This window comes from Chelonoidis abingdonii, chromosome 4 (genome assembly GCF_003597395.2).
Source record: "Chelonoidis abingdonii isolate Lonesome George chromosome 4, CheloAbing_2.0, whole genome shotgun sequence".
NCBI lineage: Eukaryota > Metazoa > Chordata > Testudines > Testudinidae > Chelonoidis > Chelonoidis abingdonii.
In genome coordinates, this window is record NC_133772.1 from 111,289,071 (window position 1) to 111,302,745 (window position 13,675).

General features: G+C 45.0%; 1 protein-coding gene across 22 annotated transcripts in view; it reads left to right on the plus strand.

Annotated features, from left to right (window-relative positions):
* The window catches only part of GPATCH2L (G-patch domain containing 2 like), a 43,943-nt gene that overhangs the window by 8,743 nt on the left and 21,525 nt on the right, over positions 1-13,675 (plus strand). For 13 of the 22 annotated variants that reach the window (XM_032802029.2, XM_032802037.2, XM_032802027.2 and 10 more), the window contains exons 4-8: positions 1,676-1,852; positions 2,443-2,522; positions 4,829-4,896; positions 6,011-6,065; positions 8,899-8,984. In XM_032802029.2, coding sequence (XP_032657920.1) covers positions 1,676-1,852; positions 2,443-2,522; positions 4,829-4,896; positions 6,011-6,065; positions 8,899-8,984 — 466 coding nt within the window. Of the gene's footprint in view, positions 1-1,675; positions 1,853-2,442; positions 2,523-4,828; positions 4,897-5,913; positions 5,954-6,010; positions 6,066-8,898; positions 8,985-13,675 lie in introns of all 22 variants that reach the window. The other 9 variants (XM_075065575.1, XM_032802033.2, XM_032802036.2 and 6 more) reach the window with 3 other exon arrangements.

Here is a 13,675-nt window from a genome sequence, read left to right on the forward strand (position 1 = left end):
AAAGCCTTAAATGTTCAGGTGCTGTTTACACTCTAATGTGAAAAACAAGCAAGGAAAAAAAGACTCTTTCTAGACAAACTCCTTCCAAAGCTGCTTTATCAATCATAAAGAAGCAAAAGAAAGGGCACAAGCCCAGTTGTTTTCCTTTGCAAGTCACCTTTAAACTTAATGTTCTGGCCCAATCCCAACTTAGTTAATTACATTCTGCTTCACTAAATTTCCCATGTAGTTTCAACTGGATACAGGTTTCTTCCCTTTTTGTCCTTTAACTATTATGTTATTGGAACAGTTGGTATTTTCCATCCCAGCAGCAGATGCATTTCATTGGTGGAGGAGTGGTCCCTATGTATAGTTTGAACATAAGTTTATAAAATGCTTTGGGATCTTTCAGGGTGAAAGGCACTGTTGGAGCCGTGGATGCTGATCTTTGTCTGTCTAATGTAGCAAGTGACTTTGAAGGAAATTGCTTGACATATGAGTTACTGAGCTTATGCTTTAGTGTCCAGAGTAGCTGACATGTTTATACACGTTATCTGTTTTCCAGTGTTTAGGAGAACAGTCCCTATTTAATTTTTTAACACTTCTGAAGCCTCTGTCTAGAGTGTCTGTAGCAAATATATATAAGAGTAAATGTCTGAATGAATTATCCTGATTCAAGGCACTTGCTTGTTATTGTGTGTAGTTTCGGGGGCTGCTGATGTGGTCGGGGCTGCTTGCTTCATTTATCTAATGATTGGTTTTCAGAGTGGATGCAGGACTGGATTATTGTCTCAGGGTGAGGTCTGATGCCAGTGCTCCGTGCAGCTGCCTGCTTTTTCTCAGCCTGCTCACCTGTTACTTTCCCAAGGAGAATTCTAACCAGGCAGCTTTAACAGAATATTGTCTAGTGTAGTTCAGTTACTAGGACACAGCTGTGTTAATTGCACTGGCTCTGCTTTTTGGAGACTTTTGAGGTGATTAGTTGTTGCTATCCCAGGCATAAGTGGGTTGTGGTCTTGACAGGTCCTGAGGAGTTTTCATAGAGCCAGATGTATGGCACAATTAATACTCATTGACCCTTTCTGTGCTCTAAGCCACCAGCCATTCCTAATGGAGTGATGTGCTTTTCCTTGAAGCTGCTGTTCTCTGAGTGTGGCTCATTCTTCCTGATGTACAGGTTGGTAGCATGTGCAGCATTTTGTCCTCTTCCCCCTGCCCCCCAATTTTGAGGGCTCCTTTGTAGTAGCCATAATGGTTTTGCCAGGCCACTACACTTCCACCTCCCCTGCAATAATTACATTGGAGAAAGAGCTGTACCTGTGTTCAGACACCACACAGCACTGAAATAATGTCAGAGAGACACTGCCACAATAGAGCAATAAAGCTGCCTCAGCCTCCTAAACACCTCAATAAAGAGGACCCATCCGACAAAGAGGCCTTCATGCTGGGTGATGCTACGCTCTATGGGAAATGCTGCTTATGCCACTGTAGACTGAGCACAAGAATAACTGGAGCACTTGTTGAAACCCCATAACTATAGTACTATCAATGAAACTTAACATAAAACTGCTATGAAATATAGGAGTAACTCCCAAAGAATCTTTACATGACTTTGGTAGTTTTTTTATGTGGAATATGTAACGTTTTGATGGTCACTTAGAGGGGATGTTGGATTAACTCTGTGCTGCTTCTCTAGGGGATGATGAGCAGAGTGATTGGTTCTATGAGGGAGAATGTGTCCCAGGATTCACCGTCCCCAACCTACTGCACAAGTGGGGAGCTGATCACCGGTCTGAGGTGGAGCGAATGGACTCTGGCCTGGAAAAACTCTCTGACTCTACGTTCCTATTGCCCTCCCGGCCTGCTCAGAGGGGTGAGCTCCACAGGGAATGGGATGGGTTCAGAAGTGTGTTTGTAAACCTTTAAATGGCAGAGAGAGCAGATTTCATTCACAGAGATGCTCCACTTAAGCTGATATTAAAGTTGATCTGTTTATAGATTTTAAAATATGCTTGCTTTGGATTATTTGTTGTGCCCTATCTTTAGACTGGTGTGATGTGGACACTCAGCATGTACCTCTACAGTAAATGGAATTTTGATATTGTGTTTGCTGTTATCTATAAAGCAAACAGAAGTCTAGGTTAAAGATGTCTGCACCAGCCAAAAGAGAACACTATGAAATGGTGTGTCATCCTTCATTTCAGCTGCCTAAGTTCTTCAGTCTCCCTTTTATAATGTATAGATTTTTATCTGTAGCTCTTGGGTAAGTCTTCTCATGGAGAAACTGAGGCACCAAGGTTCTGACTTGTCCAAGATCATACAGAGCAGAGTATAAAACCCAGTTCTCATGATTCTGAATTCCTTACTCTTCTAGGCACTTGCGCACAAGGCCTCTCATCACTGTATTGCCAGGAGCAGCCTTCTGCCTTCAGTGCTCAGCCTTTTCCTTTTCTTGGTTTTCAGGGTTTCATGCTCGTCTGAATCGCCTTCCAGGAGCTGCTGCCCGCTGTCTCAGAAAAGGACGTAGGAGACTCATTGGCAAGGTATTGCCTCTTCCAAGAGGGTAATTCTGTGTCTGCTCTGCTGGTCAATTCAAAGCTGCTGCTTTAAGGCAGCAGGTGGATTATTTTGTGCAGAAGGACCCTGTGTGATGGTCTGTCACATCACTATTTGGTTTTCAGCCGGCTGTTAAGACTCTATAGACAAGCAACCAGAGAAGGTGGGAAGAGGGAGGGTGAATACAGAGGGAGCTATATGGCAGGAAGCTTGGTTGAGCATAGGAGGAAGTGACAGCATTGATGTATCTTAAATAAATAAATAAATGGAGATATCCTATCTCCTAGAACTGGAAGGGACCTTGAAAGGTCATTGAGTCCAGTCCGCTGCCTTCACTAGCAGGACCAAGTACTGATTTTGCCCCAGATCCCTAAGTGGCCCCCTCAAGGATTGAACTCGCAACCCTGGGTTTAGCAGGCTGATGCTCAAACCACTGAGCTATCCCTCCCCCCTGTCTGGGAGAACTGTGCAGATTCAAACCCAGGGAGGCAAAGACTGGGAGCTTAAACTTGATGTTGAAGGTAAAGAGAAGCCAGTGTTTTGAACAGAGAAGCAGCACGGTCTGATTGGCATCAGAGGATGATGATTTTAGCTGCATCATTTTGGATGGCTGAAAGGACAGGAGGTCAGGGAGAAGGTTCCACTAATGAATGCAAGAAATGACCAGAACCCTTGGCCAGGATTACAGCAGTTGGCATAGAGAGAAAAGAACACATCTTATATCTGTTACAAAAGGAGAGACAGGATTTACCACAAACCTGCATGTGGTGGGAAAGAGGAAAACCATGTCAATGTTGGGATGATGGGGCGGAGAGTGGAGCTGTCAGCCATGATGGAGTAAGGTGGCTTTTGGGGATAAAGGAAGGTGAGGGATTGGGTGTTTATTGGTGGGACTTACTCTGCGTTCTTGGAGACTCTGGTTTATATTCACTGGTGAAGGTCCAGTTTCCCTGCCAGCCTCCTGCCTAAGGACTGGGGGGAAGGGTTAGACCTTTCAGCTGCAGAGAGGAACCCCTCCGACTTTGTGAGGTCAGCGCCTCTGATGATTCAGAGTTTGTGGTGTGTGTGTCAGGGGTGCAGTTCCTCTCCCTTCTCTATTTAGTCATATTCAAGATCTCCTGTTCTTCCCTTCTTCAGCCCATTCACCTTTAGTTGAGCCAGTATTTAAAATAAGAGTCCTCAGCTGATGTGAAATCTGCTTTGAGCAGGGCTCTTCAGGCCAACTGCAAGGGCCTGTGCCTGTTGGAGGCTCCTCTAACGATCCCAAATGAGAAGGATAATATTTACTTGTTTAAATCATCTTCATCACCTTAAAGGGATCTTTGTCATTTCCAGCGGAGGTCACTGTTCCCCCTCCCCCGCAAACTGTAATCATAAATAATGAGTTTCATTCAGCGCTCCCCGCCAGCGAGCTGCTAATTACCCAAAAGTACGGCTTGTAATTTACACAGTAATAAACTGTAAATTTAAATGTTACGGCACTTTAAGTTAATAATTTTCCTGCTGTAACAAATAGCTCATCTTTGTTCACCTCTGCTACCGCCGCTGCCTCCCCTAAACCTCATGTTCATTGTGCCCAGGCAGTTTGGCATAAGCTCTGGAGAGTCTGGCCTGTGAAGCCTTCTCCCCTCGTATCTGGATCCTGACATACACTTCTTTCCCCACCTCTCTCCCCACAGTGACTTTTTTTATGGCCAATTGCTATGTGAAGATGAACAGCCTGATATTTAGAGCCTCCTGTGTGAATGTGTACGGGTAACAAACGTGTTTTGGTGAGAACCAAGCTCCCAAAGTAGTTTCTCCCTCCTGGAATGTGCTTTTGCTCAACTGCTGCAGGGGCTTTTACTGAATCGGCTGCTTTCGGACAGTCCAAGCTCCCACGTGGAGCCCTTCAGTTCCCTTCTCTGTACTGGTGAAATTCCCCTTCCCACTCCCCTCCCCCCCGCCACACACACACACACACTTGTTTTGTGTGTGTGCAGTTAATGTTGTAAAGGAGGGAGAAGGAGGAAGGTTCAGTTTCATGAGAAAGAGGAGCTGATGGTTCCACTTAGTAGGAACTATAGGAACTCCTTGCTGCCTGAGCTGAGTCTCCTGCCCACCTCACCCAGCAGCCTGGAGTAACTGCTTATAGGAGCCTTGTGTCCCTGAGGGGATTCACAGTCCTCACTGCCAGAGAGGTTACTGTGGGAAAACAGGACCTTGAATATATTTGTGGTGTCTCTGCTGTCTGCTTCTTGGAGAAGGAGGGGGAATGTTTCAGATGAAGGTTTTGCCTATTTTTATGTTTCAGGAAACCAGCTTGAGCACTCTGGGCAGTGAGAGGATGGGTCACATCGTTAGTGACCCACGTCAAAAAGAGTAAGGACCTATCTGCTACTGATTATGGTTTAGCACTTTGAGTAGGTGAAGGGTAGGGTGAACTGTGCAATACGTTGAGACTACCTCTTTCCATCTGCTCACTGGGACTGGACTGAGTGAGAACAAAATAACCTGTGAGATGGGAGATAGTTGGGTCCAAAATTGACTTGTTCCTCCCTTCTGTCTGTCATAAACAGATAGCTAAGGGTAATGTTTCTTTTACCTGTAAAGGGTTAACAAAGGGAACCAAACACCTGACCAGAGGACCAATCAGAAAACCGGATTTTTCAAAGCTCAGGGGAGGGAATGTTTGGTTCCCTTTGTTAACCCTTTACAGGTAAAAGAAACATTAACCCTTAGCTATCTGTTTATGACACTGTCCTATTTGCATTTGCTCATATCCCCCCATTATGGGTCTGCCCCAATGTATGGCTACGGCACGCTATCCCTTTAATTACATCGAACCTTCCTCCTTCTCCCACCTTTACCACATGCACTTCTCAAATCCATCGGTCCCCAGCATAGCCTTAGAGGACCCTCTGTCCTCGAATCTCTTTGTTGAGTAGCACTGTGTATGGAGGAGCACCATGGGAACAGAGCTGGGCAGCAGAAGTGATGCTGACAGGACAGCAGCCAGTTTGCCTTCTCCGCAGATACAATGTTCTGCATTTCGCTCCAAACTCCGCCTCCTAATCATAACCAGTACCATGGGTGATCAGGGTGGGTTTCCCTGGAACTGCCACTGTGGTGATTTGACAGGTAGGGTGGCTTTTCCTGATCAGGCTGCAGTGAATCCTGTCTTCACTGGCTGTCGGCATCCAGATTCACGTCCTGCCTCCTTGGCTCCCTGTGTCTAAAACTTGTCATTTTTAGTATGAGTCCTGTCAATGTTTAATCTCTCTCCCTTTTTTCTCCATCTCTGTTTTTTTCTCCCCTTCTCTCTATTCCCCCTCACCCTCCTGCCCCGTCCTTGCGCCTTCCTTTCTCTGTCTCCAATTCCATCTTTCCTCCCTCCAGTTTCTGGTTACTATCGATGGGGAAGAGAGACCGCAACCAGGTAAGATGGCTCTGCTCTGCCCTTTTTTATTTTCTCACTTGGTTTCCTTCTTTCTAGAAAGAACAAAGTGCTGGCTTCTGATTTCCACCACACTGTGGCCTGTGCACATGAGGTAAGGCAGCCCCGGCCCTTCATCTCACTCTGACATCTTCTGGGCTTGTAGTACATCCTGCATGGCAGGGATCATATGGGCTGTTGGTACCGAGTAGCTCCCTAGGACCCTAGTCTTTTGAAATCTCCCTCTGTCTGTCTGGTTGTTTAACTTCCTCTGTGACAATGAGCTAGAGGGAGGGTCTTCTTGGCTGTAGGAACTCTGGTCTTACAGAATTCTCTGCAAACCCCATGAATTGGACTTTTTCTCCTTTTAAATCCTTCACATCCATCCATTTTGGGTCATGCTTTTTCCTGGTGATCCTGCAGAGGAAGAAAAGCTGTTGGCCTGTTTGTAGTTAAATAGCAACCAGACCAGGGAAGTACTGGAAAGTGATGAGGAGGGAGAATAGTCACCCCCTCTGCTTTCTGTCACTACTTGAGAGTGTGCACTTACATGTCTTCTCCAGTAAGTGTATTATCTAGATCAGATTCAGTGACAATTGGCTCATCTAGCCAAAGCAGAAGAGCCCAGTCTCTGTAACTCTGCTGAGGCAATGGGCCTCTTCCTCAGGCGCACCAGTACTGTCTGGTTCCTCACATCAATAGTGCCTCCTTCTGTTCAGTGGTCAGATGCTTTGTTTCACAGACACTGATGTTGAATGCACCTTGTTTTTGAAATTGGGTTTCAGTTTTTACTGTCTCAGGTGGCTCTGAGTGAGCACTTCATGTCTCCAGGGCCATAGAACTACTCTTGAGGCTATAGAGTCCCCTGCCTGTTAGAACTCTCTAACATTCAAAATATGTAATGCTCTGAGCGTCAGAGTGAAGACTGACTGTGTAGACCTTGAGAGAGCCACAGGAAATGCTCTTATGATGATGATCTTAAATAGCTACAAGGAGTCACTGGAGGTTCCTCCTCACAATACTGTTGTAATGTTTGTCTGACAATAGAATAATGGTCCATTTAAAGGAGAAGCTGTCTGATAATTGATGTTTCAGAGATTATAGCATCTCTTCAGCCGGTATCGAGTCCTTTGTTTATAAAAGGTGTCACTGAGCTCTGGATTCCTGAGTAGTGTTTATAACCAGGGTCCTTTCATAGCTGACGGATTATTAATTTATCATTTCTTAAAAGCACGAGTGCCCAGTTCTTTGAAAAATGTCCCTGTGGGTGCTCCACTTGAGATGCACATGCGCTGCACGTGCCTTTGATTGGAAATCTTTGACAGCAATGCCTGTTCGATCCACACATGCACCCTAGCTATCCTCAAGCCCTGTACTGAGGGTATATAGGTCTGTGACAGATGAACCACCCCCAGTTCCTATACCAGAAATATGCATTGCTGCTACCTGGGCTTCAGTTCACATCTTCTCAAGACACCATTCTTTAGTGCATACCTCAAAGAAAGATGCTGCCTTTGGTTCTGCAATTCTGCAAACAGTTCTAGACTGGGTTCCAAAGCTCTCCTCTCCTTCAGAGGGTACTGCTCAGGAGATACGTCAAGTGGAGCCACCATAAGGACACAGCTCGAAGAAGAGGTTACTTGCCTTGTAAAGTAACTGGAGTTGTTGAAGGTGTGTCCCCCTCTTGGTGCTCCACTACCCACCCTTCTTTCTCTTTGCTTTGGCATCTTTGTCTCTGTGAGACTTTGCAGTAGAGAAGGAATTGATGGCAGTTTGTTTGTCACAGACCTGTATGCCCTTGGTATGAGCCATTACAATAATTAGGGCACATGCCCGGACCAAACAGGCACTGCTGCCAAAAATCTCCTATTGAAGGCACATTCACATCTTCTGTGGACACCCATAGGGGGACACACTTCAAAGAACTCCAGTTACTGTACAAGGTAAGTTATCTCTCCTTATTTTAGGATAGAGTACCAGAGATGTACCTTGCACTTTATAACACACATAAAAATGGATTCCCTGCCCTGAAGAGCTTCTGGCCTAAGTTGAGAACAAACAGGAGGAGAGGATGATGATGCATGTGGTCACTTGGGAGGTTAATGCAGGCATCCACAGGGCAGCGAGCAGGATGAATTCTGCAATCTGTTTCCAAATTGAGTAAATGTTGTACCATGTCATCATGTGGTTGATTAGTGACTGTTCAATTTCTACCCCTCTCTTAATCCTGAAAATCTTTTTATTCTTTTTCTGTCCTTCAAGATAAACTGCCCTTAATAGGGTTGATAGCTCCTATGGTCTTCCAGTGTCTGCAGTGTGACAGATCTTCAACTAGTCTAAAGACCAGAAAGAGGGGGATGAACATCCCTGTTTCTCTGAAATTGGCTTAAAAAAGGTCCCTGATGTGAGAGACCTTGCTAACTGGGAGAGGGGATCTCTCATTCAGCTAGTCCCGTTGCTGTGGAAGCAATGGGGGGTTCTCTTTGAAATGAGCCTTGAAACTGAGCTTTCAGGAGTATAGTTAGTCTTCTGGTGAATCTGCTCCATTGATCCAAGTGTCTAACATGAGGAGGAGTTTTACTTGCATCTTGTATTTATGGAAGTAACTTTTATCCTTAGGCCCAAGGGCATAGGCAGGAAGCTTTCCTGGGGGGAGGTGGACTCTCATCATGGAGTGCAGCAGTCCCATACAGGGCTCTCTGAATATGCTCTTGTTTACCCTGATGCTTGTGTGCTGAGTAGGAGGAGCAAGTCCTCTGCAGGGTTGTTCCCTTGAAAGAGGGTAGTGGAAGGGACAGAATCAGATATCACTTGCCCCCATTATTTGATGGTATGCTGGAGAGGCTCTGAATACTGCGCGAGCTGATGTGGAAAAGTGGATTTGAGCTGCTGCATCTGGAAATTGTTCCTTTAAACACTGCTTAAATAATCTCTCTTGGACTTTCCAGTTCAATCCATTATCTCCTTTGTACTCTCTGGATGTTCTTGCTGATGCCTCCCACAGACGATGCTCACCGGCACACTGCACTGCCAGGTAATCCCCCTGCTTTGCTCCTATTATGAGGATTGTCTCATTTCCCTTCCTTTGGTACATGTCTGGTTCGTTCAGTACTAATAAGCCTATGGGTTTATACTCTTGGAAACCTGGGTTTCAATCCTGATAAAGTGTACACATGCAATGAGTTTGGTCTCCACTCAGTTGCCAGTGAGCATGCAGAGTAGTGAGCAATAAGGTGCTGAGGACAGAAAACAATGGTCTGGGTTTGAAATACAGGCTGGACCTCTGCCACACAGTGCCCAGTAATACCAAGCTGGTGGGTTGCTGTAGATATAGATGGCCATATCGTTGCCTATTATTAGAACTGGAAAACAAACTGCAAAGAAGATGGTGGTAAGCAAATGTGCATTACTGAGGAACCCTAAGATCCCTGTATCTGAAGTGGGTGTCCAGAACCGATAACAGACTTGGCGGTAGATAAACTGAGATGACTTTGTTACTGATGATATCTCTATGCTGTGGCATTACAGTGAGAAACTTAGGTCAAGAGTGACCAAGAGTTCAGGCATGTTTGAGTTGGTATTGTTTGGTTTGAGGGGGAAAGGTCATGTGCTGTACGTGCCTTCTGCTGGCCACTATTAAATCATTGAAATGCTGACCTCACAGAGGTCACTCCAGCAATTGTTGCTGTCAAAGTGTAATGCACCTTTGCACCCTTCTTACTGTGTCTGGATGAAGCCTGGCCAGGAAGGGAACTCTACTTAACGTTCTTAAAGATAGATTTATTCTGAAGGCGCTCTCCATACTTAAAGCTTCAGTTTCCTTTCACTTGTTAATTAGTAAATAGGGCATGAAAAATATACTAGGGTTATTTGTCTAAATGAAGGCTTGGCATCTTCCCAGCTTAGCCTCTCCTCCCACTGACTTCTGCAGGGAATTCGTGATGTCGCACCATGAAGTCATGCTTGCAGGTCTGTGACTTCTGCATAGGAAACAGCAGCTGGAGGAGCAATGGCTGGATGAGAGTAAAAAGAATCCAAGAGAATAACAACCAGCAAACCTGCTCCTCTCAGTGGTTCTTGCCTTCATATTTGCCTTGCATCCCTGTAAACTCCACCATGAATCTTGGAGCTGCATCTCTACATAATGCAGAGAGCAGGTCCCTTCCAGTGCACTGAGCATATGTCCAATGCTACAAGTGGAACCAGCCATTCCCTGTTCTCCCTATAAAAAACAAACCTGTCTCCTGTTAATAAATCCAATCAGGAAAAAGCTGGTGGCACCTGGCTTGGCCTATGAAAGCCCTGCCCTGCTCCCAAAGCTACTGGTTATGGCCGTGTTGAACAAGGGTTTTCTGAAGCAAGTGTGATCATTGGGGTTTCTCATTTCTGCTACATGAATAATTTAGTAACCAATGGATGGGTGTGCATGTATCCTAAGACCTGTCCTTCAGAAACTACTGCCCTATTTCAAAGAATAAACCTCATGTGCTGGCCCTTTAATCTTTAAACTTTAACCCTGCTAATTGCCTCCTGTCTCAATTTCTTCTGCAGCTTGAAGCAGATGTTGCATTCTTTACCCCCTTTCCTAATCTGTGGTGGTGTGTTGCCCTGTGCTGTTAAACAAGTGGTTTCTCCACTCTAGAGGTGGCTGCATTTCAGGGGCCTGCAATGAGGATGAAATGGTTCCAGTATATAGTGTGAAGAGTGCTTAAAAATTCTTTAGGAGGAAAGATGCAGTAGAAATGAAAATGCATGCACAGTCCCATGAACCTAGGTAAGACTGAAATCTTTAATGGAAGGTGCTTTGCTTTACATAAAGGTGTTGCCAAAAGTATAAAAATGCCAGCACACTTTCACAAACTCCATTATAGAAATGTTCCTACAACACAGTTGCTCTTCAAAGCCAAGTTCTCCTTTAACCCCTTACAGAGCCACTAAAAAGGTTCATAAACAGCCTTCGTAAATCTTGACACGAGGGTCAGATAGTCCTGTGAATCTACTCATCCACTGCTCTAATTATCAAAATCTCCCAGCGTTCCAGGTTTGGAACCAGCTGACGTTGTTGTTTTATACTTTTGTAAGCTCCAAATAATCTTCCTACAGAGGCGGCTTCTATCAATCTACTTGTCAAATGGCGGTGGGAAAACACAGGGCATAGGAAGAAAGGTTAAAGATCATGTGATGTCTGGTTAGTCATTATCCTGTCCTGACGGTTTTGTAGAAATGTACTGGATGCCCACTTTCAGCTTGGTGCTTACTATGCCAAGTCATACTGCTTCCCTCTGTTCAATTTCTTGTCTTTTTTACAATTGCTGGCTGCCTTTGGAAAGCCTTTTGCAGATGTATCTGCTAGAAACACAGTTATCAGGTAGAGTTTGTTCCCTTTTCCCTCGTGGAAATGTTTTCTTTGCCTCTGGTGGCTTCTGGTGCAGTTTGTCTTGCAGTGCAGTGAGTGTTTTGGAGCTCAGTGCTTCATTTAAACATAGCTTGTGTCCCGAATGCTGAGTGCAGAGCTATGGGCATATAAGAAGGGCTTTTCAGTGTCAAGGAGAAGGTTCTGTATGGAGGATTCCTTGGGAAGATGCAGTTGAAAGGCTGTATAAATTGTACTATACAAGATTTCCTTTCTTGCTTTATGTCTGCAATGAGGAGAGATTTTGTTCAAAGTGTCTGGGGAGCACTGGGGATTTCACACCCATCATTAGAAGCGGTTTTGTGTGTGTGTGGTAACTCTGTTATCATTAATGGTATAATTTTATTTTGCAAAACGAGGAGAGTTTTCTGCTTTCTTGCAGCTCTCCCCAGGGATAGCTGGTGTATTAATTTGCTGTATTGCCTCCTGGCTGTTCCCAGGCTGTTTTTCCTCTTCATCGTGAAATTTTTAATGGCCCTGCTGCCTCTCGGGAGGTGTGCAAGGAAGAGTACCTTGGGTATCACTTCTCTTTTTTCACATGCCTATAATTACTCTCCTTTAAGAGCACAAAAGCGTTTGCTAATCGTGCCTTGTCTGTTAAGGTTTCCACTTGACGATGCAGCCTTTTAGAGGCAAGTGAGCAGAGGCTTGCATGGAAAGCCCAAGTATTGGACTCCCCCTCTCATTCCCTCTATCCCTTCCACCACCACCTGATTTTCTCTGCTGCACCTAGAAACTGTATGGAGTGGTAGTGCTGAGCAGCTGCTGACTTGCTTCTCTAGCCTGTCTGGGTACTGCAAATGGGCTAGGTTTATAGTGGCTCAGAACCATTAGACATTAAAATGTTCCATGGCTATATCATTGGGAAGCTGCTTCATGTTTGGTTTTGGCCTATTAGTCTGGTGTCATGATTGTCCCTAGAGTCTAAGAATTTCAGAGCAGTCTTTCCTCTGGACCTTGGAGTTTGAGTTACGGGTGGAGGGAAGACAGATTGCCTCCATTTCCACTTGTTCACTGGTCATCCTCCAAAATGAGATTGGGGATGGAAACCCATTTATTGTCCTTTCTGGAGGTCAGAAGAAAGGGAATGGTCTGTGTCCAGGCAGACAGGATGTTTAGACTATGAGGGTGGGGTGTGAGGAGCCTAAATTAGGGAGACCTTTGAATTGTGTTCCTGAATCCATATTGGAAAGGTAGAACAAGGCAGAGGGATCCCTTCTTCTTCCCTGTTTGGAATCTTTACTTGGGACCCTGGAAGGAGGGCAGTTCACTTGTGTGCCATCACACACAGTTCTCAGTGAAGAGTGGTGTTTACTACATCTTTACAAATCCTTTCTTGGGTGACTGTGCTGCCATTGCATGAAGGCTGAGGAGTATAGTAAATGACCCATGAAGTTCACACGATTTCAGAAGTCAACAATCTTAGGGTGATTTTGGACCCTAAAAATGTGCTCCTTTAGGACTCCCTGGGGCTCAGGGTGGTGGTAGAGGCAATGCTGCGGTGCAAAGGAAATGTGTGCTCTGTGATGTGATAACAAGAGACCTTCGCATGCATAGGAGCTGTGTGTGCTGGCTGGATGAGCACCTTGTAGTGATTTACACATATGTGATGTGCAGATTAGACTTCGGTGCCCAGCTGGTTGTATCATTTCAAAGAGGGGGAGGAACTCTGCTCTCACTATTAATTTTGACCTTTGAAGCCACTGTAAACAGCCTCAGGTTTTACCTCAGGGCTTAGAAGAGGCACCTTTTATTTGGCCTGTTTTGCTGCATCACCAGCAAACAGCAACAGCTGGGCTGTGTGCTGCTTTAGTACCAATAGCCTTGTTAGAAGGCTGTGTCTGTTGAACATTTACGTTAACATGAGGCTATAGTAGCCTTTGTTTATAAGGCATTAGATTCATGGCAACTCCTAATGCTCACTGTAACTTTCACTAGCATGATACAAATGCTTTACATCCAAGGATATGGTTAGAATAAGGTTGCCATGGATTATGTCAGCAAAGAAATAGGGCAGTGTGGGGATTTTAGTGAATGACTCACACCTCGTATGTTCTATGCGTCCAGCTTCCAAGGAAGTCTTAGATTGGGCATCATAATCACAAAGAGCCCAGGTGAGGTCCTTTTGTATGCCAGTGGAAATCTTTGCAGCAGCTATTGCTCTGAAGAGCTTTTCTTCTTGAGTAAATATATATATTTTAATCAAGTGTGCTGATCTGGCATGGAGAGTTCTCTGAAAAGCCTGTGATGCCATCTTGTTTTCTGCAGTTGTGGTGCTTCTGAGCCAATGTCTTGGAAAATTGGATGTTGGT